General features: G+C 33.7%; 1 protein-coding gene across 5 annotated transcripts in view; it reads right to left on the reverse strand.

The window, feature by feature from the left end:
• The window catches only part of GABRG3 (gamma-aminobutyric acid type A receptor subunit gamma3), a 736,378-nt gene that overhangs the window by 27,187 nt on the left and 684,270 nt on the right, over nt 1-24,921 (reverse strand). For all 5 annotated transcript variants that reach the window (XM_077123978.1, XM_077123977.1, XM_077123976.1 and 2 more), the window contains one exon: nt 4,111-4,263. In XM_077123978.1, the coding sequence (XP_076980093.1) occupies nt 4,111-4,263 (153 nt within the window). The remainder of the gene's footprint in view (nt 1-4,110; nt 4,264-24,921) is intronic.

A 24,921-nucleotide genomic window follows, 5' to 3' on the forward strand; every position in this document is an offset into this window, starting at 1 on the left:
CCACAGTCATCTGCTTCAGAAGTGCTAGCTTCTCAGCTCACTGTGCTCTGCTTGCTGTTTAGGCCCTTGGTTCTTTAGTTCTTTAGGTCACAGAGAAAATTGTCCCCAGGCAGGGTGAGAATGATTAGGAACACACTTTGTGTGTTTCCTTTTTCTCAATATTTGAGTGTTGCAGTACTATTTTGATGTTTTCCAGGGCATATACTGCATCCAGCAGGACGAGTCCAACCCGTCCTGTTGGACAGAACTATACCATTCACTCCATGCCCCAGAGGAAGATTCTTAATTTATGACATACTGATTGGATATTGATATGTAGAATATATGTAGGATAATTGCCTTGGTCAGAGAACATATTCTCTATAATTTCAGTCTTCTGAAATTTATTGAAATCTGCTTTTTGGCCATTACGTTCTTTTTACATATGTTTCATAAGAACTTGGAAAATGTGGTTTTTTTATTGCTTTGCCTGCTTGTTCTGTAAATAACAAGGGAAATGTGTAAAAATCTACCACTATGATTAAAGATATATCCATTTCTCCCTGTAGTTCTCTAAATTTTTGCTTTATATATTTTAAGGTTTATAATTAGATCCACATTAGTTTAGAATTGTATCTTCCCATTGTATTGAAAATTTGGTATAATATAAAGTGATAATTGTTTACCTTAAAATTCATTTTGTCTGTTACTAATTTAGTTGTATTAGCTTTCTTTTAGACATAATTGTATGGTATATTCATTTCTTTACTTTTAATTTCATATTTCTATGTTCTTATGTTTTGGTACGTCTGTTATGGACTATAGATATCGGTATTTTTAAAATGAATCTGACAATATTTATTTTTTCAGTGAAAGCATATATTGACATTTTATGTAATTTGTGATATATTTCCCTCTATTACTTTGGAAGTTACATATTTACTTTATATTTGTACATTGTTTACTCTAGGTAATGCAACATGCATAGTTAATTTATCAAATGTAAAGTTAATAAAAATTTTAATTCTCCAAACATAAGCATTTCAAAACACTTTAATGCCATTTAAGTTTTTCCCTATAAATATCCTACTGTTTTGCATGTTTTAATTTTATTTTGCTACTTTCTAACACTACATTATGATGTCTTTTTGTGTTCTGTAGTCAATTTGAATTTATTTTTTCCACATATTTAGTACAATCTTGACTACAGTTTTCTTTTTTCATAAATTATAAATGGGGCTTGGGTTTTATTTTATGAACTTCTACCTTGATTGTGATTATTAGATTATTATCTTTTTTAATACAAAAGATGATATTTCATCTCAGATTTGGTAATGTTAAGAAAAATTCTTACCTCCAGTCTTCCCTATTTATTCTTGAGAATGCTTAACTTGATCAAAGCATGCTTCTTAAAATTTTTTATAATAGTTGTGTTTTATTCCTGAGTAAGTTCGGCTTATAATTTTCATTTTGTACATTGTCCTTGACTGGTTTTGTTAAGCGGTTTATACTGGTCTCACAAAATTAATTTAATTCTTTTATTTATTATCTACAAAAGTTTGTGTAAGATACACATGGCTCCATTTTTCAAAGTTTAGAAGAATTTAACTTGAAACCCATATAGGACTAGTCCTTTTATATGGGAAGATTTCAATCTACTTATGTAATTTCTTTAATAGATTTATTTATGTTTTTATTTCTTCTTACATTAGATTTGATAAATATATGTCTAAGTACCCAATTGTTTCAGTATAAAGCTACAATTATGTTCTTTCTTATTTTCAATACTACTAGCCTATTTTCTTCATCAGTAATATAAGAAACTTATCTATTTCTTCACAAAGAACTACTTTCATCTTGTTAAATAAGTTACATATAACACAATAGAAGGAATACAGTAGAATGAAGTAAATGGGAGATAGAATCAGATTAATGAAATGTAAACAAAGTCAACAACATTTGAGGACCTAGTTAAGTTTTTGCAGGTAAGAAGATTACATTGCTCTTTTGTGATGGCTCAAAAGGGTCATTGATGATTGTCTATTTGATGAAAAATTGCAAGGAACATGCTTGGAAAATATTATATTGGATACTGAATTCGGAGAATTTGGAAAAAAAGAGGAAATTGGTAGGAAGGATGATTTATAGAGAATGGAGTCTCAGGTTCTTCTCTGGAATAATGTCAGCATTCCTATTGTTCAAAGGATATTGTCAGAACTAAATGAAAGCAGTGGAGCATATGTATGCAAGAAACCTGAGTAGCCAATTGATAATATCAGTTGTGAAATGGAAGGGAGCCAATCAGCTAATTTTTGGCAAATGAGCACTAATTTTTTCCATGCCTCTACTCTAACAAAATTTATCTTTATTTTGATTTAAGTCAACAAAAAATTAATATTTGGTTTATGTGAATATTACTTATTGCAATGCCTTTATGTTTGATTGACAGGTATATTACTGAGTAAAAGTACTGGAAACATTTAAAGGGCTTTTAAAATACAAATTGGTGCTAATTTGCTAATTGTTAAAATACAGATTACTATTTTCATGAGTGTTTTATTTAACCATGTTTTTTTTGTGAAGGATGCATGGACAGCAATTAGCAATACTTCATTTTTCATGTTCTTGGGATAAAAGTGTAATCAATTTAATGAATTGTCTATGAATGTATTTGGAATAGAACTAAAATTTGATATTAACATACCAAACATGACTTAATGCAAGAAATCCTGAAATAAAGGATATCCTGAAATAATTAAATCCTAGTTTTTCAATGACAGCATCCTAAATGGAAGGATTTTTATATCAAATTGTTCAATGTACATTGCAAATGTTAATATTTGTGATACATACATAATCATATAGTTTATGAGAGTAGTTATTAATAAAAATACTTTTCTAACTAAAATTATGGGAACCATGAATTTTTGGAGCACATCATTTTGTTTTAACTAATGCCAATTCTTAAGTCATTTAAATGTATTCTAAGGAATGTCATCTTTGCTCCATTCAGTTTTTAGATGAAGAAAATGTCGTGGTTGCATTTGATAGTGAAATAAGAAAATACATACCGGTATATTGCATTTGATAGTGAAATAAGAAAATACATACCGGTACATGAAATATATCTATCTGTACAATGGTATAACATGAGGATAAGTTTTGTTTTAACCTTTCTAAAGACAGGGTTAGATTTAACCCTATATTAGAGATTTTCACAATATAATTACATATAATATTAGAGATTCTCATAACCTAACTACATATTATGTTGCTTTGAAACTGATGTTTAAAAGTCTTGTTTGCAATGACACCCAACATTTGTAACTATGCATTCACAACTCTAGGAATAATTATTAAATTTGTGTTAATGACTTTGCCTGTAAATTTACCAATTATATTATCTTCTTTAAACAGCTCCCCATAATCTGAAGGAAAATATTTTGGAAAAAAACATCCTCTGTATTCAGTCTCATATATTATCTGTCTTCACAAATCAAAACATTCAAAGTTATCATCTGATTATTTTAGGAATATTAAAGTTGTGTATATTCCTAACATAAAGAAAAACTGATATAAAACATGCTGTACAATTCTAAAATTACTGAAATTAAGTGTTTTATTAAGGGGCATTGTAGGGCCAGAGGAAAATTCACACAAAGAAGGCTTTGAGCCTTTAATGTGTGGATTATAGCTGAAAAGAGTGATCCATTTCTTATTTGCTGGAAAATTGCTATATAAAAACAGGGATTCTATTATTGAGAAATCACATTGCAGATATTGCATCTTCAGTCATCAGAGGTCTGTGGCTTGTACCATTTCCTCACATTGACTTGTAAGTATGGTAGGATTTGGAACTTGCCTAAATTTGCATCATCACATCAGTCCTAGTATCAGATGGCGCAATTGATTTATTCTGAACTCCTAACTGCATTTTAAGTGCATAGATGTGGTCCACTGTCAGAAAGAACAAGCTAACTGGATTACCTAAAAATACCTTGAACATGGTTCAGGGAGCCTCACTTTAGATCAGTAATGCTAGAACTACATATCTTTCATCAAAGGTACTTTTATGAATATTCCTATATTTAATATTACACAAAATGGTGGGAGAGTTATTTAGAAACTCACCTAATGCTGTTCTCGCTGGTGTAGCATCTTTTTTGATCCAGAATGACACCCAGGATAAAACCACAGTCAGTATACAGGGAATATATGTCTGAATAGTGAAGTATCCCATTCTTCTACTCAATTCAAAATATATAGTCATGACAACATAATCACCTGTAGAAAAATATTGTCAAAATTGAAATTGCTTTCTTGGGTAAAAAAAAATTACGTAGGAAATGATTTCAATTTATTTTGCTAAGCATATGCATTGGGTAAAAATGTGCAACTACAACAATATTCAATCAGGAAAAGGGTAAAAATGGTGGTGTTCTTAGAAGTAATTTTTATAGCATCCATGGTTATGACAGGCATTTTACTGGTCACTGCAAAAAGCACAAAAACAAATGTATTCATTAGTAGAGGGGATAGACAGGAACTTCTACTTTTTGACGAGCCCTTCTTGCTTAAGGGCAGTTGTGTAGTGCCTATAAAATCAAGGGTAATAGGTAACAAACTCAATTCTCAAACAGATTCAACGTCATGTTAAGAGATTCTTTTCCAATAGCAATAGAGTTGTTATATCTTACATGGACTTGTGTAACAATTTTCTATGTTTATTTTGCTATATCTAGAATTTTAGCTTTGTGTAGTTCACTTTTTTTTTAGCTTAATGTATTTCTATAGCATAGTTACAGGAACAGTAAAGAAGACAGTCAACATTAAAAACATACAATTACATGTAGGACAATTCAGTTAGAAAAGCATAGTGAATGGATGGAATTTACTGTGTAATGCTACAAGCACCATTCAGTTGCCGTTAATAAGAAGGTACTGTGTTAGTTTGCAAGCAGCCAAAATGCGATATACCAGAAACAAAAGGGCTTTTGAAAAGGGGAATGTATTAAGTTTCAAGTTTAGAGTTCTAAGGATGTAAAAGTCTCCAAATTAAGGCCCCAGCAAGAGGTTACCATTACTCCAGAAAGGCCAATTGTTCTGGAACACTTCTGTCAGCTGGAAAGTCACGTGGCTGGCATTTGCTGATCCTTTGCTCCTCAGCTCCATTGCTTTCAGTCTCTGTCTGAAAGGGGTTCCTCACATTGCTTCTTTGGGGCTGGCTTTCATCTCTGGGCTTCCCTTGGGTCTCTCTAGGTTCTGTGTTGCTTCACATGTGACGTCTGCTGGACTCCAAGCACCTCCGAACATCCCTGTGTCTTGTCTCTGATGGTCAGCTTTGTTCTCTAGCTTCTTTTGACACTCTTGTTTCTGTCATTTCTCTAAAATGTTTCCTCTTTTAAAGGATTCCAGTAACCGATCAAGACACACCTGGAGTGCGGGGAGTCACATCTCCACCTATTCAGAGGTTAACACCCACAATTGTGCGCTGTCACATCTCCATGGTGATAATCTAATCAAAAGCTGCCTCCCAGAATTGGGCAGGTCACATCTTGCTGGAGATAATCTAATCAAAAATTCCAACCTACAGTATTGAGTCAGGATTGAAAGAAACAATTGCGTCCACAAGATTGAGTCAGGATTAAAATAAGACTTTTCTAGGGCACATAATACTTTCAAACCACACACTCATTTAAAAAAAAATCCAAATGTTGGCATCATCCAGAAAAAATGAACACGTTCATTTATAATTGCTGTAAAGTTGAACTGTTGAAACTTGTTCACTAAAACATTTTGACTTACATTAATACTTTATGTCCCTGCATTTATATAAAAATTCATTGTGTGTTTTACATTTTATTTAATATTTTTAAGTTCATCATTTCCATTCAAGACTCTGGCTCACCCAGAAACAGAAATAATCACTTTATAGCATTCTGTACCTTCCTACCATACCATAAAGAAGTTGGGAGCAATGCAGACATTACTAGAGATTCCATAAGATTCCCCAGGGTTTTTCAGTAAGGTGTGGTTTGTGACTGTCTATTGTGTGGGCATTTTATTCCAAAATTATCTCTACTGGATTGATTGCTAGGCTACTTCCCACTAAAATAGTATCTCTCTCCATCTTCCCCATTTGGCCTCTACCTCTTCAGTCTGCTGGACTCAGCCTCCTCGGCACCTGAAATTCACCATGGCCAGAACTGAACTCCCATCTCCCACACCAACCCCTGATCCTCCTTTATGTCCTATTGTTAGCTGGAAACAGAGAATTCATTACTGACAATTCCTTTCCCCCTTTCTACTGCTTCTAACTCCTAAACTGTTCTCACATTCTGTACTCACTTAGCCATAGCCACCATCTTATCTCATCACCCTAGCTGTCCCCAGCAGCCAGTCCTTTTCTGCTGCAACAATTCTATGTTCTGTCATTAAGTGGATCTATTAAAACACAAATCTCATAATATCCCTCTTGCAATTGTTATTTTTTGCATCAACTTGGCTAGTGTTCTGGTTTGCTAGCTGCTGGAATGCAATATACCAGAAACAGAATGGCATTTTAAAAGGGGAACTTAATAAGTTGCTAGTTTACAGTTCAAAGGCCGAAAAAATGTCCCAATTAAAACAAGTCTGTAGAAATGTCCAATCAAAGGCATCCAGGGAAAGATACTTTGGTTCAAGAAGGCCAATGAAGTTCAGGGTTTCTCTCTCAAGTGAGAAGGCACATGGTGAATATGGCGTCACCTGCTAGCATCTTCTCCTGGCTTCCTGTTTCATGAAGCTCCCCGGGAGGCATTTTCCTTCTTCATCTCCAAAGGTCACTGGCTGGTGGACTCTCTGCTTCCTGATGCTGCAGCATTCTCTGCTCTCTCTGAATCTCTCATTCTCCAAAATATTTCCTTTTATAGGACTTCACAAACTAATCAAGACCCACCCAAATGGGTGGAGACATTCATCCCTTAATCCAGTTTAACAACCACTCTTGACTAAATCACATCATCCAGGGAGAAGATCTCATTACAATTTCAAACATACAGTATTGAATAGAGATTATTCTACCTTTATGAAATGGAATTTATATTAAAACATGGTTTTTCTTAGGGGACATACTTCCTTTCAAACCAGCACAGCTAGATTATGTTGTCAAGTGTTTGATAAAATACTGGCCTACTTGTCTCTGGAGGTACATCGTAGATGGGATTAGCATCTATAATCATTGACTTTAGGTAAAAGATAGCACCCTCCAAAATGTGGAAGAAACTCATCCAATCAGTTGGAGACCTTAACAGCAAAAACTGAGGGTCTCAGAGATTGGAGATCACTGAAGATATCCTCACTTCTTTATTATAACTCAGATACCAAAGAGATCCTTTGAACTTTCTTTGCACATCTGTTTCTTCCCCAAATTTCTTCTCCTTAGAATGGCCATCACTTCTCTCTCTCTCTGTCACAGATGTTCTGATACCTGATCTGTGTTCAAAACAAACTTAAGTTTAATACCTCCCAAAGCCAGTTAACACCTTGTCATTAACAACCAACATCCAGCACCACAGAAGCCTAATGCTCTCCCTTTTAATCTTCAAGCTTTCCCTTGGAAGACCTTTCTTTTAATTTCCTTCATGCTACCAATTTATGAAAATACATATTTTTTTAATTTTAAGGAAAGTGAACTAATCAAACTTTATTTTTATTTTAGTGCTTGTTTGTGTCATCCTTGAGAATTCCTTTCCAACTCCAAGATTATAAGATCATTCTACTAAATTTTCTTCTACACACTTTGCATTTTCAGTTATCATTATCCTGCATGCAACTGATTCTTAAATTCAGTTTTATTTTTTCAATTTCATAATCAGTTATCACTGCATCATTTGTTGTCTCTTCTGTTCACCTGCAATGCAACCTCTGTCATACTCACAAACCCATATTTATATGGATCTGTCTCTGCATGCTGCCTCTCACACAATTACCACATTGTCTTAATCACTGTGACTATGGCAGACACACTGCCTAAATAGTCATGTACTTGAATAATTCCCTCCCCTTGAGTATGGGCATAAACTGTAATTTGATTTTGACTAACAGAACATGGCATGCCATCCTTCAGGTTAAATTATATGGTTAAGGAGAATTGACTGTGTAGAGGTAATTAAGCTTTCAAATCAAATTTTATTTCAAGGGAGATTATTTTGCATGGTCTGGAGTTAATCAGGTGGAAGCCCATAAAAAAGGGGTTAGACCTTTGAGGAAGAGAGAGATTCTCCATCTATTCCTGAGGAAGGAAGGTATCATTACTTCTACAGCCTCAAGAAAATGAATTCTTCCAACCTAAGTGAGCCTGGAAGCAAACTTCCCCAGTCAAGTCTACAAATGAGAATGCAGTCATTCTCAAGTTCACCAGCTAAACTGTTCCCATACTGCTGACCTAAACAAACTGTGAGCTTATAAATGCTGTTTTAACCCAATTAAATTGTGGTAATTTGTTACATAGAAATAAAAAACTAATAAAATAGTGTTGAATATTAGTAGGAAAGTTCTCCATAAATGACTGGTTAGTCTTTACACTTCTGCATAAACTGAACCAATGATTTGAAACATTCCTAAGAAAACATGGTTGGTATTTTGATTGGGATAAATCATGTACCTCCATTCGTTTAGTTTCATTCACCCATAATGTGAATATCTGAAAATAGATCAAAATTTTTTTATTTATTTCAATTTGAATCTTTCAACAAAATACTAAATTTATTACATATAGTTCTTGCACATTTATTGTTACATTCAGTTCCTGATGTGTGTATATTTCTGTTTCTATGAATAATGATATGTTCTATAATTATATTTTATAGATTACTGCTGATATATGAAAGTGAATATTTTAATTATTGATCTTATATCTAGCTGCCTTGCTAAAATGTTATAAATTACAATATATTTTTCTATAGAGCCTGTCTTTTGGTTTTCTATGAGGAAAATCTATCTTTTTTTACAAATGAATATTTTATTTATTTATTTTTAATCCTATTTCCAATCCTCCAATCTAATTTTCTAATTTTTTATTGGCAAGGACATCCAGCCATACAGTGAACAGAAGTCATTTACGGCATCTTTTTCTTGTTTTGGTTTTTCTTCTCTTCCAGATTTATTGTAGCTTTATTAACATCCCTCATATCCTATTTTCTTGGAACCTGCTTTCCAGATTCATGTCTTGCTTCATTTCAGGATGTATATATTTTTCCATAATGACTTTAAATATTCTATTATATTTGCTTTGTTCCTTTCCCTTTATCAAGAACATTAATTATGCATTTGCAAACATTCTGTTACATTTATATACCTATTGTTTTCTTCTTATCATGTTTTCATTCTTTGGATGCTTTCCTCTGCATTGCCAAAGCTGTTCTTCATGTTCCTGACATTATTGGAAGATTAGATTAGATTAGATTAGATTAGATTATTGTTACTTGTAATGTTGCTTTTATTTTTCATGGTCTTATTTCTTCTTTTGTTTCTCTTCTGACACCTCACTTTGCTTTTTATCTCCTCTCTCATCTTATTTATCTCTTTCTAAATGTCTCTGTTTCCCTTTAAGTTATTTCATTTTGAGTTCTTTTTTTCTCAATTAGAGATCATGGCGATTCACATATGTTTAGAATACTCTTAGCATCCTATCCTCTACCTGCATTTTAGTGTTTTTGTATTTTTTGTTCTTTGGTTATCTCTGTATAGGTTCCATTTGCATTTCTATCTCATTGTTGAGTGAAAGCGCTTCAACTGGGGTAGTCCTACTGGAAGAATAGTGGCAGCAGAGGTTGCCTCAAAATGTTTCCTAAGCCCTTAATTGTCTGCTCCCCTCTTGGATTATGTCCTACAGCAGGGTCTTCTCAGCCTTATTCACAGGTGTCTCCTTCTCTCTGAAACCTCTGTGTGTAGTTCCCATGCCTCCCTCTTATTCCTGCTTCATTTCTAGGGGATCTCATCTCATTTCAAGATTTTAAGTACCATAGATGTCTTGCATAGTTATTTCTCTATCTCGACCATTTCTGGATCTACAGACCCATATATCCTAATATCAGCTCATCATGTCCACACAGATGTCTAAAAGGAATTTCAAACTCAACAAGCCCTCAGAGAACTTCTGCTTCCCTTGCTTCTTATTCTGCAACAAGTTGTTCAACTTGTTGTTCCCAGCTCAGCAAAGACTAATTCTGTCCTGGTTTTTCATACCTAAAACTTGAATCATCCTTGATTTTTCTGTTCTCATTGCATTGTAAATCTAAATCATTAAAAGTTTTTCTAAAACATACTCAGATTCCAACTACATTTTATCATCTTCAATGCATGTGATTATTGTAATAGTTTCCTAACTTGTCGTTCTGCAGGGTATTCCCATCTAGCATCTAACCCAATTATTTAAAAATAGGATTCATACCATGCCTTGAAAAGCTCCCTGTGGTAACTTCCCAGATAATTATGATAAATTCTAAGCCTTTGGTTTCATGAAGTGGGCTCCCTCTCCACCCATGGCTGGGCTTCTGCCTCACTGTCCCCCATGCTACCCTTTGAACACCCCTTGAGCACTCATTCCTCCTGCCCTTGCAGCACCAGTTCCTATACCATTATGCCATAGGTAGCTCCATTACTTACTTCCTCACTGCCTTCACATTTTGCCAAAATATCATTGTATTAGATCATTTACAACCCTGAATAAGATAAGAATGGTTCTGCAGAAACACTGGAAATCTATTCCCTTGCTTTATTTTTCTCTACCTACCTTAACACAATTAAACAGAAGATATTTACAGGTTTATTTGTGTTTACAGTCAATTCCACCCAGCCTTAGAAAGCATGTTTCCATGATGTCTTCTTCACTATCACCTCCCCTTACACTCTCAGTGTGGACCAGGTTTGGTTGTGTTCTCTTAATTTGCTTGTAAATTCACTGTAGCTTCTTTTATTCCAGGTGTAGGCAGAGGGGAATTTGTGGTAAAAAAATATATGTTTACTTTGTCATAGTATTCCATTTTTAAAGGAATATTTTTAAAGAGTATTTAAATGCACAAATACAAAGATTTTATCAGAAAGAATTAGCTCATTGGCTCATATGACCACGGGGCTGGGAAATCCCAAACTCTGTGTGTCCAGGCCATGTAGTAGAAATTCCACTTATTCTGAATTCACCAGGAAGTGGCTGACAGGAAATTCCAGCAAAAGTCAATGCTAAAATTGAGGAATAAAGTCTTCTGTCCTTGAAACTCACAGTTCTGGCTTTTAAGACTTCCACCTGTCTGAATGAGGGGATAACCCAATATTGCTGAAGGTAATGTCCTTTGTTGACTGTAGATGCATCAATTGATCATAGATGTAAATCTCATCTTTGAAATAATCTCACAGTAACAAGCAGGCATAGCAGTGCTTGACCAAACAAGTGACACCATGACTTAGCCAAGTTGACACATGGAATCACAGAGAGACTCACATTTATATTTCTATTATGAAAAGTTGAGACCTCATCCATATTCTCTTTATCATTCATTTTCATGAGCATTTTGCATTGAAATAAAAATGTTTTGCAAGTATTGTATATGTTAAAATATAAATAGGCAGTAGTTTTCTTAAAGTCACTTTTAACTTCAGGTCCACAATTGAGTTTAATCATGAAAATAATGGAGAGTGTTCAGAACAGGTAAGTCTTGGGCAAATTGAAGTATACCTGTAAGAATTTCATTAGCTAATATGATTGTCTGCAAAGGTGTAGCCAGAGGAACTTTTAGAATAATTCATTTATACAAGTAAATAAATTCTGAATAATCTTTAAAAATATAATTCAATATTTTAAATGTAAATGGGATTTTATTTTGCACATTTCATGTATGTTCCCATATAGCCCAGATGGTTTTATGCATTTAATTACATTCTTAACGTTTAGATTTTTCTTTCAGCATTGATTTTTTAACTAGATAGAGCATCCTATTGAGAATCAGGAGCATGGATGTGACAGAGTATGAAAATAGCCTGCACTTCTGGGTTCAACTCTGACATTTAAAGAGTCTGGAAATTGGTATTTCCCTCTCTACAACAATAAATAACTGAACAAACTGAAAATCAAGATTTTTTTGGATATAATCGAGAAATGAGATCATAGGGAAAATGGCCATCCCCAAACCTGGAGAATCAGGTGCATCCAGAGATAAACAACCCTTGAGATTTGCTTATCTGGAGGAGAAGCTGATGGATGCCAAAAGCCAGTAGGAACATTTAGTAATAGTCTGGCAAATTGCTGGAGGTGAGGATGAGAAGCACCTAAGGGCTGTAGAAATAGGGGGGTTTTAAGACATTTGCAGGCTTTTCCTCCTTAAACCTAACTGGTTCTTATGCAGAGGCTCTGAAAATGCTCCCAAAGAGTTCCTGGCTAGGTAGGATAAGAGTAACAATAGTGAAATCCTCACAGTTCCTTCTAAAACCAAGAGGGAAGGACTTTACCAAAGGGTAATCACAAAACTTATTTCAGAAAGCTGAAGTATCAATATCTCATAAAAATATCATATTTTTGAACAAAGAAGACTACCTGTGATCAAAATAATATAACACAATGAAAAAGGTGCTATTTCTCCAAGCAGACAAAAACAGTACTTACTGTGTTTGTACCTAAGAACAGAGCCCCAAAGTATAAGAAGGATGGATAGAACTGAAAGGGGAAATAGAAAACCCATTATTATAGTTGGAAATTCAATATCCCTCACTCAAGTAATTAATAGGCATAAAATCAGTTATGATACAGATGACCTGAATAGCATTATCAATCAAACTGATCTAATTGGCATTTAGGTAACATTCTATTCAAAAAACAGAAGAAACCAGGGGTCTGGGTACTTCGGTGGTTAGAATTCCTGCCTTTCATGAGGGAGACATATCCTTCTGAGTACACATGGACACTCACCAAGAAAGAACACATTCTAGCCATAAAACACACTTAAACATTTGAAAAAGTAAAAATAATAAAGAATATATTTTCATATCAAAATAGAATTAAAGTTGAAATCAATAAGAAAAAGAAATCTGTAAAATACCCAACTTTAGAAATTAAAAAAGAAAAAACACTTCTAACTAACTCTGGGTCAAATAATTCTCAAGAGAAATTTATAATATTTGGAATAAAACAGAAATATAATATCAAATTTGTGAAAGCAGTCCTTGCAGAATATTAAATGCATAATTAGGAACCCAAGATTCACCTCAGGACCCTAGACAAAGAGGAAGAAATTAAGCCCAAAGAAAACAGGAGGAAGGAAATATGATAAGTAGAGCAGAAATCCATAACAGAAAAGTAGAAAAAAATTACAAAACCGAAATCTGTTTTTTTTGAAAGCCTCAATAAAATTGATAAAGTTCTAGCCAGGTTAACTGAGAAAAAAGAAAGAAGACACATGTAACTAACCATGGGAGTGACAGAGGAGTCAAAACTATTTTTTTGTACAAGCATTATATCATAATCAGGGCAAACAATAAGTCCCATTATGTCCAAAAATTTTATACTTTCAGTGAAACTGCCCAATTTCTTGAAAGGCACAAACTGCTAAAAGTAATTTTCAGAAAATTCAATAATGTGAAAAACTCTAAAATTATTAAAATAATTGAATTATCTTAAAATCTTCAAGATAGAAAACACCATGCCCAGATGGTTTTACTGGTGAATTCTAGTGAACATGTAGAATATATTTAAGGAAAAAATTAGAACAAGATCAAATCTATACAATGTCTTCTAGAAAGCAGAAGAGGAGGGAAAAATTTACCACTCATGTAATGATGCCAGGATTACACTAGTATCAAAACAAGATAAAAAAATTACAAGAAAAGAAAACCACAGACCGAACTCTCCTGAACATAGATGCAAAAATCCTTAGTGTAGTAGCAAGTAAAATCCAGCAATATATGAAATAATGAAAGAGACCAAAGAAGATATGCATAAATGGAACAATATTTCATGTGTATGGATTGGAAGACTCAATATTATTAAGATGTTAATTCTTCCCAATGTGATCTAAAGATTCAAAATAATATCAATCAAATTGCCAACATCTTTTGTAAATATAGACAGATTCTAAAATTTATCTGGAAAGACAAAAGAATGAGAATAGATATAATAATTTGATATAGAACAAAATTGGAGGCTTCATATTACCTGATTCAGGACTTGCTATGAAACTATACTAATCTAAACAGTATGGTATTGTCTAAAAGACAGATACATTGGGCAATGGAACAGAATTGGGAGCCCAGAAATAGAACTACATTAATACAATCAACTGATTTTCACAAAGATGCAAAGGCAATTCAATAGGGAAAATATTTTTTTCAACATATGGTGCCAAAAAATTGGATGCCCATGTAAAAAATAATTGAACCTAGACACCATATACAAAAAATTAACTCAAAATGAATCACACAACTAAATGTAAACTGAAAAACTATAAAACTTTTAGAAGAAAAGAAAGAAGAAAATCTGCATGATATTTGGTTTGGTGATGCAGTTTTAGATACAACACTAAAATCATGATTCCAGAAAAAAAAAAGTGTTAAATTGGACTTCATTAGGATTAACTAATTCTCTGCAGAGGACAATATTATAAGAATAAAATGACAAGCCACACACCAGGAGAATATATTTGCAAACATATCTAATGAAGGCCTAGTAACCAGAATATACAAAGAAATCTTAAAGCTTAGTTAGAAAAATTGGGCAAATATCTGAACAAACACCCAACTAAAGGAGACATAGAGATAGGAAATAGCCATATGAAAAGTTCTACATAATTTGCTATTGCAGAAATTCAAATGAAAACACCAAAGAGAAACCTCTAAACACTTACTAAAAGAGTTATTTAGTAAACTTGGCCCCTTCAAGTGCTGGTGAGGATGTGGAGCAAAAGAAATGCACATTCATCGTCAGTGGTGATAGAAAATGGTATAGATGTTACTGCGGAAGACATGTTGCAGTTTCTTAAGAAACTAAACTTAGTGTTATGATACAAGCCAGCAATAACACTCTAGTCATTTATCCAACTGATTTCAAGACTTATTTCTAATCAAAAACCTACACATGAATGTATATAGCAGCTTTATTCATAATAAAAAAACTTGAACAACTAAGATGCCGTTCAAAAAAACGAATGTATAAATAGCTGTGGTATCGCCATACTGTGGCATACTATTCAATTATCAAAAGGGATGAGTTTTAATCCATGCAACAACCTGGATGGATCTTAAATGAGTACTGCAAAATGAGATAAAACCAGTCTGAGAAAGCATATACTATATGAAGGAGAGATAAAATATAAAGTGTCTGCACAATGGGAATTTCAGTTTGATGTAACTATACAGTATGGCACTAGGTAGATGGAAACATAGAACTCTAACCTATATTGCAAAGGATAACTTTTACTGTATGAAATTTTAGCAGTTTTATTAAGATATAATTCACATATATAAAGGCAGAGGAATTAACAAAAAATCAACCAATATGAGATCCCCAGATCACAAGCAGATGTAACAAATGAGTCAACTGCCTTATAAATGCATGACACAACTTCCTAGAAAGGGATGAGGGAAAAGCTGACCTCAGTAACTTTGGAGAACCATGTTTGACTGGATAATGTAAAGCTGAAGACTAAAAGAGTTGTAAATAAAAACTGTACTCTATGTGCTAAATTTATTTCTCACAGGCATACAATTTGGTGATTCTTAAAGTACTTTATGTGTATACTAGCTCTGAACAAATAAGTAAATTGTAGATAATGGGAGCCAGGTTTCTCACCAAGAGAGACTAATAAGCACATGTGGGATGGCTATAATGAATCATGCGATGCAGGGTCAGAATCAGAGTTTTGAGCATGAATTCATGTTTATCTGAACTTATGTTAAGAAAGGCAAATATAGACATGTGCATACATGGGTTTGTACAAAGATATATATTTTCTAGCTCAGTTTGCTGAGAGAGCCAAGAAATTGTGAAACTCCAGCGGCAATGCCCAGATTTTGGTTTCTAAATACCATTATTTAATATAAAAGATAAGGGATTCTTAGAGAAATAATTGAATCTAGGGCTGGGGCAGGAAAATGTGAGATGATCTTGGAACTTTTTGTTGTGTCAGAAGGTAAGAAAGTGATAAAAAAAAAAAAAAAAGGATGGGGACATGCCAAAGGGATGTAGAAGCCAAATGGAAAGAGTCAATGCTCTTTTCAGGCCAAAACTGAAATTCATATAACAAAAGAAATAATGTCACATTAGATTATAAACAAAAGAATAAAATAAATTTTTATAAGTACATACAATATAAATAAATTGATTGAACGCATGAATGGAGGAAAGGGACCGATTTTCTTACGGAAAAGTTTTTAATTAATAAATACTGAAAGAATGATAAAAATAGAAAATTAACATTTGAACATCATGATCATCATTGCCACAGGGAAGATCTGTGGATAAATGGTAACACTGGGAAATTTTAAGGAGAATTCGGGATTCACATAGTCTTGACATATCTCTCAAAGATATTTATCAGTTACTCTGATGATTTTAACAGATGTCCACAATTGTCAACATTACTACTCTTTCCTGAAGGTCAGGTATAATTCTGTTCCAATTGAATGTAGGTTACACACAGTGAGCCAATTCCAATGTGTAGAAATTGAAAAGGAAAATTTTAACTTTACTATGGAGAAATCTGCTTACACTAGCTTAACCAAGTAATCAAGATTAACTTCACCAGTAATAAGTAATGCTGATATTCCTTAATATAATGTGATAAATGTCTAATATGAAAAAACATCAGGCCACCCCAAGTTGACAACATTATACAAAATACTTCACCAGAAATACTCAAGTGTCAAGGTCACGAGAAACAAGGAAAGATCTACAAACTGTCAAGAGGTGATTAAGGAGGCATGAAAACTGAATGCAACAGGGCTTCTGAATTGGTTCCTGGAACAGAAAAAGAACATTAGTGGAAAAACTGTAAGAAAGTAAGGTCTGAATAAAGACTTTAGCTTCGTTAATACTGTCATGTCTATGTTAATTTTTTCGTTTGGATAAACATGCCTGATTATATCAGATATAATCATTTATATTTCATTTATATAAGATATGGTCATTTTCTTTATGCTTTTTAGTAGCACATTCTAACCCTGTGATATTTTACTATTTTATTCATAGCAAAGGAACCTTAAAACCAGGGGTGTGAGGGCAGTTCAGTGGTAGAATTCTCAACTTCCATGTAAGAGACATGGTTCAATTCCTAGACCATATACCCACCTTGCAAAAAAAAAAAAAAGAAGTTAAAAGAAACAGTAAAAATATCTTCCAAAAATGAAGGCAAAGAAAGGGGATTTTAATATTTTTTTTATTTGTTTCAAAGGGATTGTTTATTTTCTCTCATTGTCTCATCAAACTAGTTTTTATAGCTATCAAAGTTAGGTGCATCACTGATATGCATGTTTCATTTAAGTACACATTTCCCTTACCATTTACGTAAAATGATGATTAAAGCCATTTTTTCAATGTCTGTGACTCTGTCCTAAAGCCAGAGCTTCTGTTGAGATCCGTATTGACACTAGGTGGCATGGTTATGTACAGAAGCCTCTTCTAGGGGATTCAAAACAGATTTTTTATTTCAAATAGCAGTAATATAGTGCTGTTTACGCTGTTAATGAGTAAAGTTAATTACATTTTGTCCAATTTCCATTTATTGTCTGTTCATTTAGTAATCTTTGTACAACTGTGTCAGGCCTGAACCCAGCCATTCAGAGAGCTTCAATTATAGAAACAATGCTGTTCTATATGATCATGCTTTCTTTGACCTACATTCTTTATTCTACTGTGAAGTTGAGGCTTATAAGTCAAAAGAAAGGAATTAACTTATTGTCCACCAGTTTATACAAAATTCATAGTATCTATGACTTTTTAAAATTGAGATCTTTTAAAAAAGAAATGTTTCAACAGATGACAGTGTGCAATACCATGTGGTGAAAATGAATTGAAACTTATTAGATGAAGAACTTGTTAAATCCTCTCGGTGTCTGTTTATCAACACAAGACACAAAGGAGAACTGTTGATGGCATATTGAATACAATTTAATGAATAAATAAAATAAAATAACAAAAAAAAAAAGAAAGGGGGTTTTCAGACATATAAAAGTGGAAAGTATTCATCACCAGTAGACCTGTACTATAAGAAATATTATAGGAGGACCTCCAGGCAGAAAAATGATAGTACATGAGAACATGTGAGAATAACATATATAAAAATAACACACTTTACAACAATAGCACAAAGTCTGTAAGTGGAAAAATAGACATTATTTTAAGTTTCTTTTTTTTCTTTGCATGCTGTATGGCAAAAGTCACATTTCATTCTTTTTCCATGTGAGTATCCCCTTATTGGACCACCATTTGTGCAATTTTTGTTTCTTTGGTTTTTCACTTGTTTGTTTGTTTTTGGGAAGCGCATGGTCTGGGAATCAAACCCAGGTCTCCTGCATGGCAGGCAAGAATTCTACCATTGCACTACCCTCACACCCCTGGTTTTAAGTTTCCTATGCTATGAATAAAATAGTAAAATATTATAGAGTTAGAATGTGCTACTAAAAAGTATGAAGAAAATGACCAAAATAATTTTTAAAAAGGGTTGTAACTAATAAGCCAACTGATGTAAAATGGAATCATGAAATATATTCAATACAGAAGACGACAAAAGAGGAAAAAGGAAAAAAGAGAATAAGTTAGACAAATATAAAATGATAAATTTAAAACCAAACACATTCATAATTACATTACATTTAAATGTTGTAAATACTCCAATTAAAGGCACAGTTTGTCAGCTTGAATAAACAAGCAAGGCCCAATTATATACTGCTGATAAGAAAAAACACTTTAGATATAAAGATACAAATAAATTAAAAGTAAATGAATGGAAATAGATACTATGCTATTACTAATCAAAAGAAATATAAAGCAGCTGTATTAGTATCAAAGTAGATTTTAGAACAAAGAATATTACCATGATTGAATAAGTTAATTTCACAATGATAAACAGGTCAATTCAAGAAGAGAAATAATGACTCTAAACATTTGCGTATCTAATAAAAGAGCTTCAAAATATGAGCAGTAAAAACTGATAGAACTGAAAGGAGAAATAGACAGTAAACAGTAATGGTCAGAAATTTCAATACCCCTCTTTCAGTCTGATCGAACATCTTTCCTATTCTTCCATCTCAATACAATTAAATACCCCAGGCTTTAAATATAAAACAAGCATATGAAGACTTAGAAAAGTAGAAAGAATAAGGCAAACCACTAGGGATCTAAGGACAGAGGAAGGAGATGATGCTGATTTCTCTGACATCATCTAGCCAAAGGACCAGGGATCTCTAACCAAAGGATCAGGAAAGGAGCAACCTAGCAAGACAAAAACTTTAGACAACACCAGTCAAACACTACAAAAAGCACTGTGTTCCCACCTCATCCATGTCAGCAAAGATTCAGTGGGAAGCCTAGACTTCCTCCCTTGCTACCTCTAAGGAAGCACCCAGTCTTTTTGCTGAGTGGTATCAGAGAAGGCTCAGTAGAAAATTGAGGCATTTATTCTTGCTGAGTGGTAACAAATTTCTCCACCCCCAAACCTCTCCACCCCATGGTGTCAGTGAAGAACACAAGGAGAGCCTGGACTTCCACACCCACCCAACAGTAATTATGCCCCCCTTTCCCTCCCTGCTAAGTAGTTTCAGAGGATGCCAAGCCGGGACTGGAATTCCCACCCCAACACAAAGTAACAAGTAGCGTGTCTTCCTCAGGTGTCAATGGAGCTAGTGGGAACTTGTGCTTCTATTCTCACCTGGCAGTAACCAGGTGGCATTCTTTTACTTTCCGGTGGTGCTGTGTCAGAGGAAATCTTCTAAAACAGATGCTTTAAATAAGGTTCAGAGTCTCAAAACATCATACCCTAAATGTCCAGATTCCAAACAGCAAATCAATTATCACACCTGAAACCAGGAACATGTCAAACTGATTGAAAATGAACAACTCTGAGATGGCAAGCAGTTAGAATTATTTTAAAAGCAGCCATGATATAAATAGAAACAAAATAAATTCAAACGAAAAAATAGAAAGTCTCAGTGAAAAAAAAAAATTATAAAGATTTAAATGGAAATTTTAGAACTAAAACACACATTCATTCAAAATTAAAAAAACTCTATGGATAGACTCAATGGCAGAAAAAAGGGGGCAGTGGAAAGAGTCAGTAAATTTGAACATACAACATTAAAAATCACCTAATGTGAACAATAGTGAGAAACAGACTGAAAAAAAATAACACGGGAGACTCAGAGCCTTGTATGAATATAATAAAAAGATATAATATGTACACATTGCAATCCAATAAGGAAAAGAGAAAGAAAGCATGGCTGGAAAATTACTACAAGTAAAAGTGACCAAAAACTTCCCCAAATTGGGGAAAGGTACAATCCTACAGTTTCAAGAAGCTTAAACACACACACAAAGGAAAAAACCTAAAGAAACCCACACCATGGTACATAATATTGAAACTTTTGAAAACTGAAAACAAAGAAGAAACTTGAAAGCGTAAGAAATGACATCTAACCTGTGAGGAAAAACAAGTTGAATGACGATGGATTTCTCATCGGAATCCATAAGGTGGAAAGGAAGAAGCACAACGTCATTAAGCACCAAAAGAAACAACTGTCAACCCAGAATTCATCAAAAAATGTCATTCAGGAATGAAGAAGAAATCAATAAGTATTCAGATGACAAAAAAACAAGGAAATTATTTCCAGCAGACTTACCCAAAAAAATGTCTAAAGAATTTTTCTAAACAGAAGAATGATAAAAGAAGGAACCTTGTATCATCAGTTAGGATGAAAGAAATGGTAAACAAAGTCATAGGTAAACACAATAGAATTTCCTTATCTTTTTTAGTTTTAGAAATTATGTTTGATTATGGTTGAAGCAGAAATTATAACACCATCTTATCTAGTTCTAAATCATGTAAAAATATATTTAAGACAATTACATTATAAACATGAGCAAGTAAAGGGAAATAAGGGAAGGAAAAGTTTCTATACTTTACTTAAACTGGTAAAATAAATGCCCTAATAGTAGCACCACTACTAAAAAATACAAAGAGAGGCACTCAAATATTCTGTGGAGAACTCAAAATGTTATTTTAAGAAATTATATTCAGGTTGTCCAGACAAAGTGTTAAAAAGAAAACAGAAATAAAATAGAACAGGATATAAAAATATGTTAGGCTCTAATATATCAACAATTCAATTAAAGGTAAATGTTAAGAGTAGATTACAAAAAACATGGCACAAGTATATGCTGCCTACAAGAAATTCCCTTTAAATATAACAATATAGGCAGGATGAATGCAAAAGTAAAGGAAAATATATATTATTAAAGTTTGCAGATATCAAAGTAAATTAGAAGTGGCTATACTAACATCAGAATAAATGTATTTCACAGCAAACAAAATAATAAATGATAGAGAGGAAACTATAAATGATAAAAGGGTAAATTTACCAAGAAGGCATAGCAATCCAAAAATTATATGCACCAAACACAGAGCTGCACAACATGTGAAGGAAAACCTGTTGGATCTTAAAGAGAAATGGATAAATCCAGTGTTGAAGTTGGAAAGTTCAACATCCCTCTCTCAACAATTGGTAGCACAGCTAGGAAGAAAATCAGCAAAGTTATAAATAATTCAACAATACCATTAGCTGACAGGATCTAATTGACATTTAGAGAACATTCCACCCAACAACAGTAAATACACACTATTTTTAATTGTACATGGAACCTATATCAAGGTAGATCATAAAACAAATCTCAAACAACTTTAAAAGAGTATAAATCATACAGTGCTTTCTCTAACAGCAATGAAATAAAACTAGAAAGCAGTAAGAGAAAGATAAAAGGAGAATCTCTAAACTATTGGAAACTGTGCTGGTTTGAAAATGTTACATACCTCCAAAAAAGTTATGCTCTTTTAATCCAGTCTTGTGGGGGCAGACCTTCTGTTGGATGGGAATCTTTGATTAGGTTGTTTCTATGCAAATGTGACCCCACCCATTCAAGGTAGGTTTTAATCCACTTACTGGAATCCTTTAAGAGGGAGCAGCCAGGAGACGGCTCAGGAGCACATGGCTGTGAAACAAACCCCATACCCCCAAGGTGATGAGAGAGACCCCCAAGAGTGCTCTGCCCTCGTCTCTTCCCAGTTAACATTTATCTTCAGCACGCATTTGATGTGGTTTTTTATCCTCTACCTATTGCGCTATTGTGACTTGTTGGCAATTATTTGATTTTTGTACCATTATTTGATTTTTGGAAAAAAAAAGCTTTGTTATAGAAATCACCATACTATTTTTTTTTAATCTGGAGAAGAGATATTATGGTGACTGAAAATATGGTCTAGTGTCAAATATAAATGTATGAAGACTTCTTGCTGTCCTGTCTGTCATACTGCATTCATTTTATATTTGTTGGCAATAACAAATATTTCTATTGGTTTAAACGCTTAATTTCTATCGAGGTGTCATGGATTTTTTAAATTAGTATTTCATTGTAAATGTCTCAATGTTGGTCAATTTTTGCCAAGACCATTATTGATCAAGCAAGTAGATTCAACAGCCATTTTAGGGGGGGAAAAAAAGGAGGGAGACGTTTTGGAGAAAGCACAGTTGCTTGGAGACAGAAAACACCCAGGGAGATGCGGGGCTAACAGAAAAAATCCAGAGTTTGACTTGGAGAAGCTAAGAGAGGATCTGAAATCAGAAGATGCACACAATGAACTGGGAGTAAGGACCAGCAGACTTTAGCCATGTGCCTTCCCAGCTGACAGTGGTGTTCCAGATGCTGGTGACCTTTGTTCTGAGTCCTGGTATCATCTTGTTGATGCCTTAATTCTGGTATTTTCATGGCCTTAGAACCGTAAACCTGTAGCCTAATAAATACCCTTTGTAAAAGCTAATCCATTTCTAGTATATTGCATTCTGGCAGGTTTAGCAAACTGAAACAAACTAAACAACACACATCTAAATAACTCATGGATTATAGAGATTCTCTAGTGAAATCAACCGAATATTGGTCTGAATGAAAATACAGCATTTTTAACACTTGTAGAGCATAGCTAAAGCAGTCCTGGAAAGAAACTTTGTAGCAGTAAATCCTTAAATTAGAAACAAAGGTAAAAGTTTCCAATCAAAAATCTAAATTTTTACATTAAGAGCTTAGAAAAAGAAAAGTAAAAGTGACCAAAACTGAGCAGAAGGAAGGAAAGAACAAAGAATAAGAATCAATGAAATTGTAATAGAACACAACAGAATAATTTTAACAAAGAGCCCATTCTCTCAATAGAATTAATAAATTCTGAGGAAAACTGACAATTACCATATGATCCACTACTGGGCATTTATCACATAAAAATGAAAATGTATTGTTCATACAAAATCTTCTGCATGCATATTTACAGCAGCTTTATTTGTAATAGCTAAAACCTGGCAACAGCCCAGGTTCCATTTGTGAATGCTTATACAAAGTGTGGCACATCCATACTCCAGAATATTACTCAGGAATAAAAAGGAACAAATTACTGATACATCCCAAACTTAGATAACTCTCCAGGGAATTATCCTGAATAAATAAAAATAGTCCAAAAAGATTTCATGTTTAATGATTCCACTTATATAACATTCTGGAAATGACAAAATTTATAGAAATGGAGAACAGATTGTTGGTTTCCATTGATAAAGGATGGTATGGAATAGGTAAAGAAAGTGCCTGAAGTTATAAAAAGCCAACCTAACATATCTGCTGGTGATAGAATGTTCTGGGTCTTGACTGTATCACTGTCAATATCCTTGTTGTGATATTGTAGAATAGTTTTGCAAGGCGTTAACTTACAACTGGGTAAATGGCACAGGGGATCCCTATGTATTATTTCTTATAACTGCATTTGCATCTAAAATTATCTCAAAGTAGAAAGGTATAATTTTTAAAAAGCCCTTGGGATAAAGAAGAAAGCAAAATGTAAATTAGAAAGCATTGCTAACTGAATGAAAATTACGTTGAATGAAAATGAGCCTAGTGAAAACTTATTAAAAATTGCAATTCAAATTCAGTGCCAAATTAGGTTAGATTCATTTATTTAATCCATCTGATTTTATTATATCAGTCATACAACCTCCTCATCTTGACTTGGGTCTTATTTTAAAGTACTCTATTGCTCATGATTTGGGCAGGAGTCCTATGCTGCCTCAACTCATAACTTAACTCTTTAGATCAAGATACTCTACAGTCAATGTTTTAGTATACTTCAACACAGGTATGCAAAATACTTGGGCAATAACTCAAGTGGCATGATCTAAAAGTTGGTATTTTTTCAATACACCACCTTATACATACTAATCTCCTATTTTTATGAAACTCCAATATAGCAAATCAGTGGTCATTAAAATTATGACTCCTAGAATGTGTTCAGATCTTAGGTCCCAGGGCTATGGGATTTTCCACAGCTCATGGAATCCCTTCAATTTCAATGTGAGAGATGAGCTCTCAGTTAGGAGACCCAATTTAAATAGACAGCAAAGAATGAATCTGCTATGGGACAGAACTCACTGCAACTGTGATGAGGGTTTAAAATGTCTTGGTGGTGCATGGTTTTGAAACTCTGAAAGGGAGCCTCATGGACTAGTCTAATGATCATTCCACAACCATCTGTCCGGGATATTCCAGGAAGAGTTGTGCTGCCTGCTTTAGAAAAGTGAATGTGTTTCTGATGCATCTGAACAGTTGGCTTCTGTGCTCTTTAGAGACAAACTTGCTAATTGGTTGCTAATGCACCCTTCTACTTTTAGAAACATGCA

Source organism: Tamandua tetradactyla, chromosome 12 (genome assembly GCF_023851605.1).
Source record: "Tamandua tetradactyla isolate mTamTet1 chromosome 12, mTamTet1.pri, whole genome shotgun sequence".
Lineage (NCBI taxonomy): Eukaryota > Metazoa > Chordata > Mammalia > Pilosa > Myrmecophagidae > Tamandua > Tamandua tetradactyla.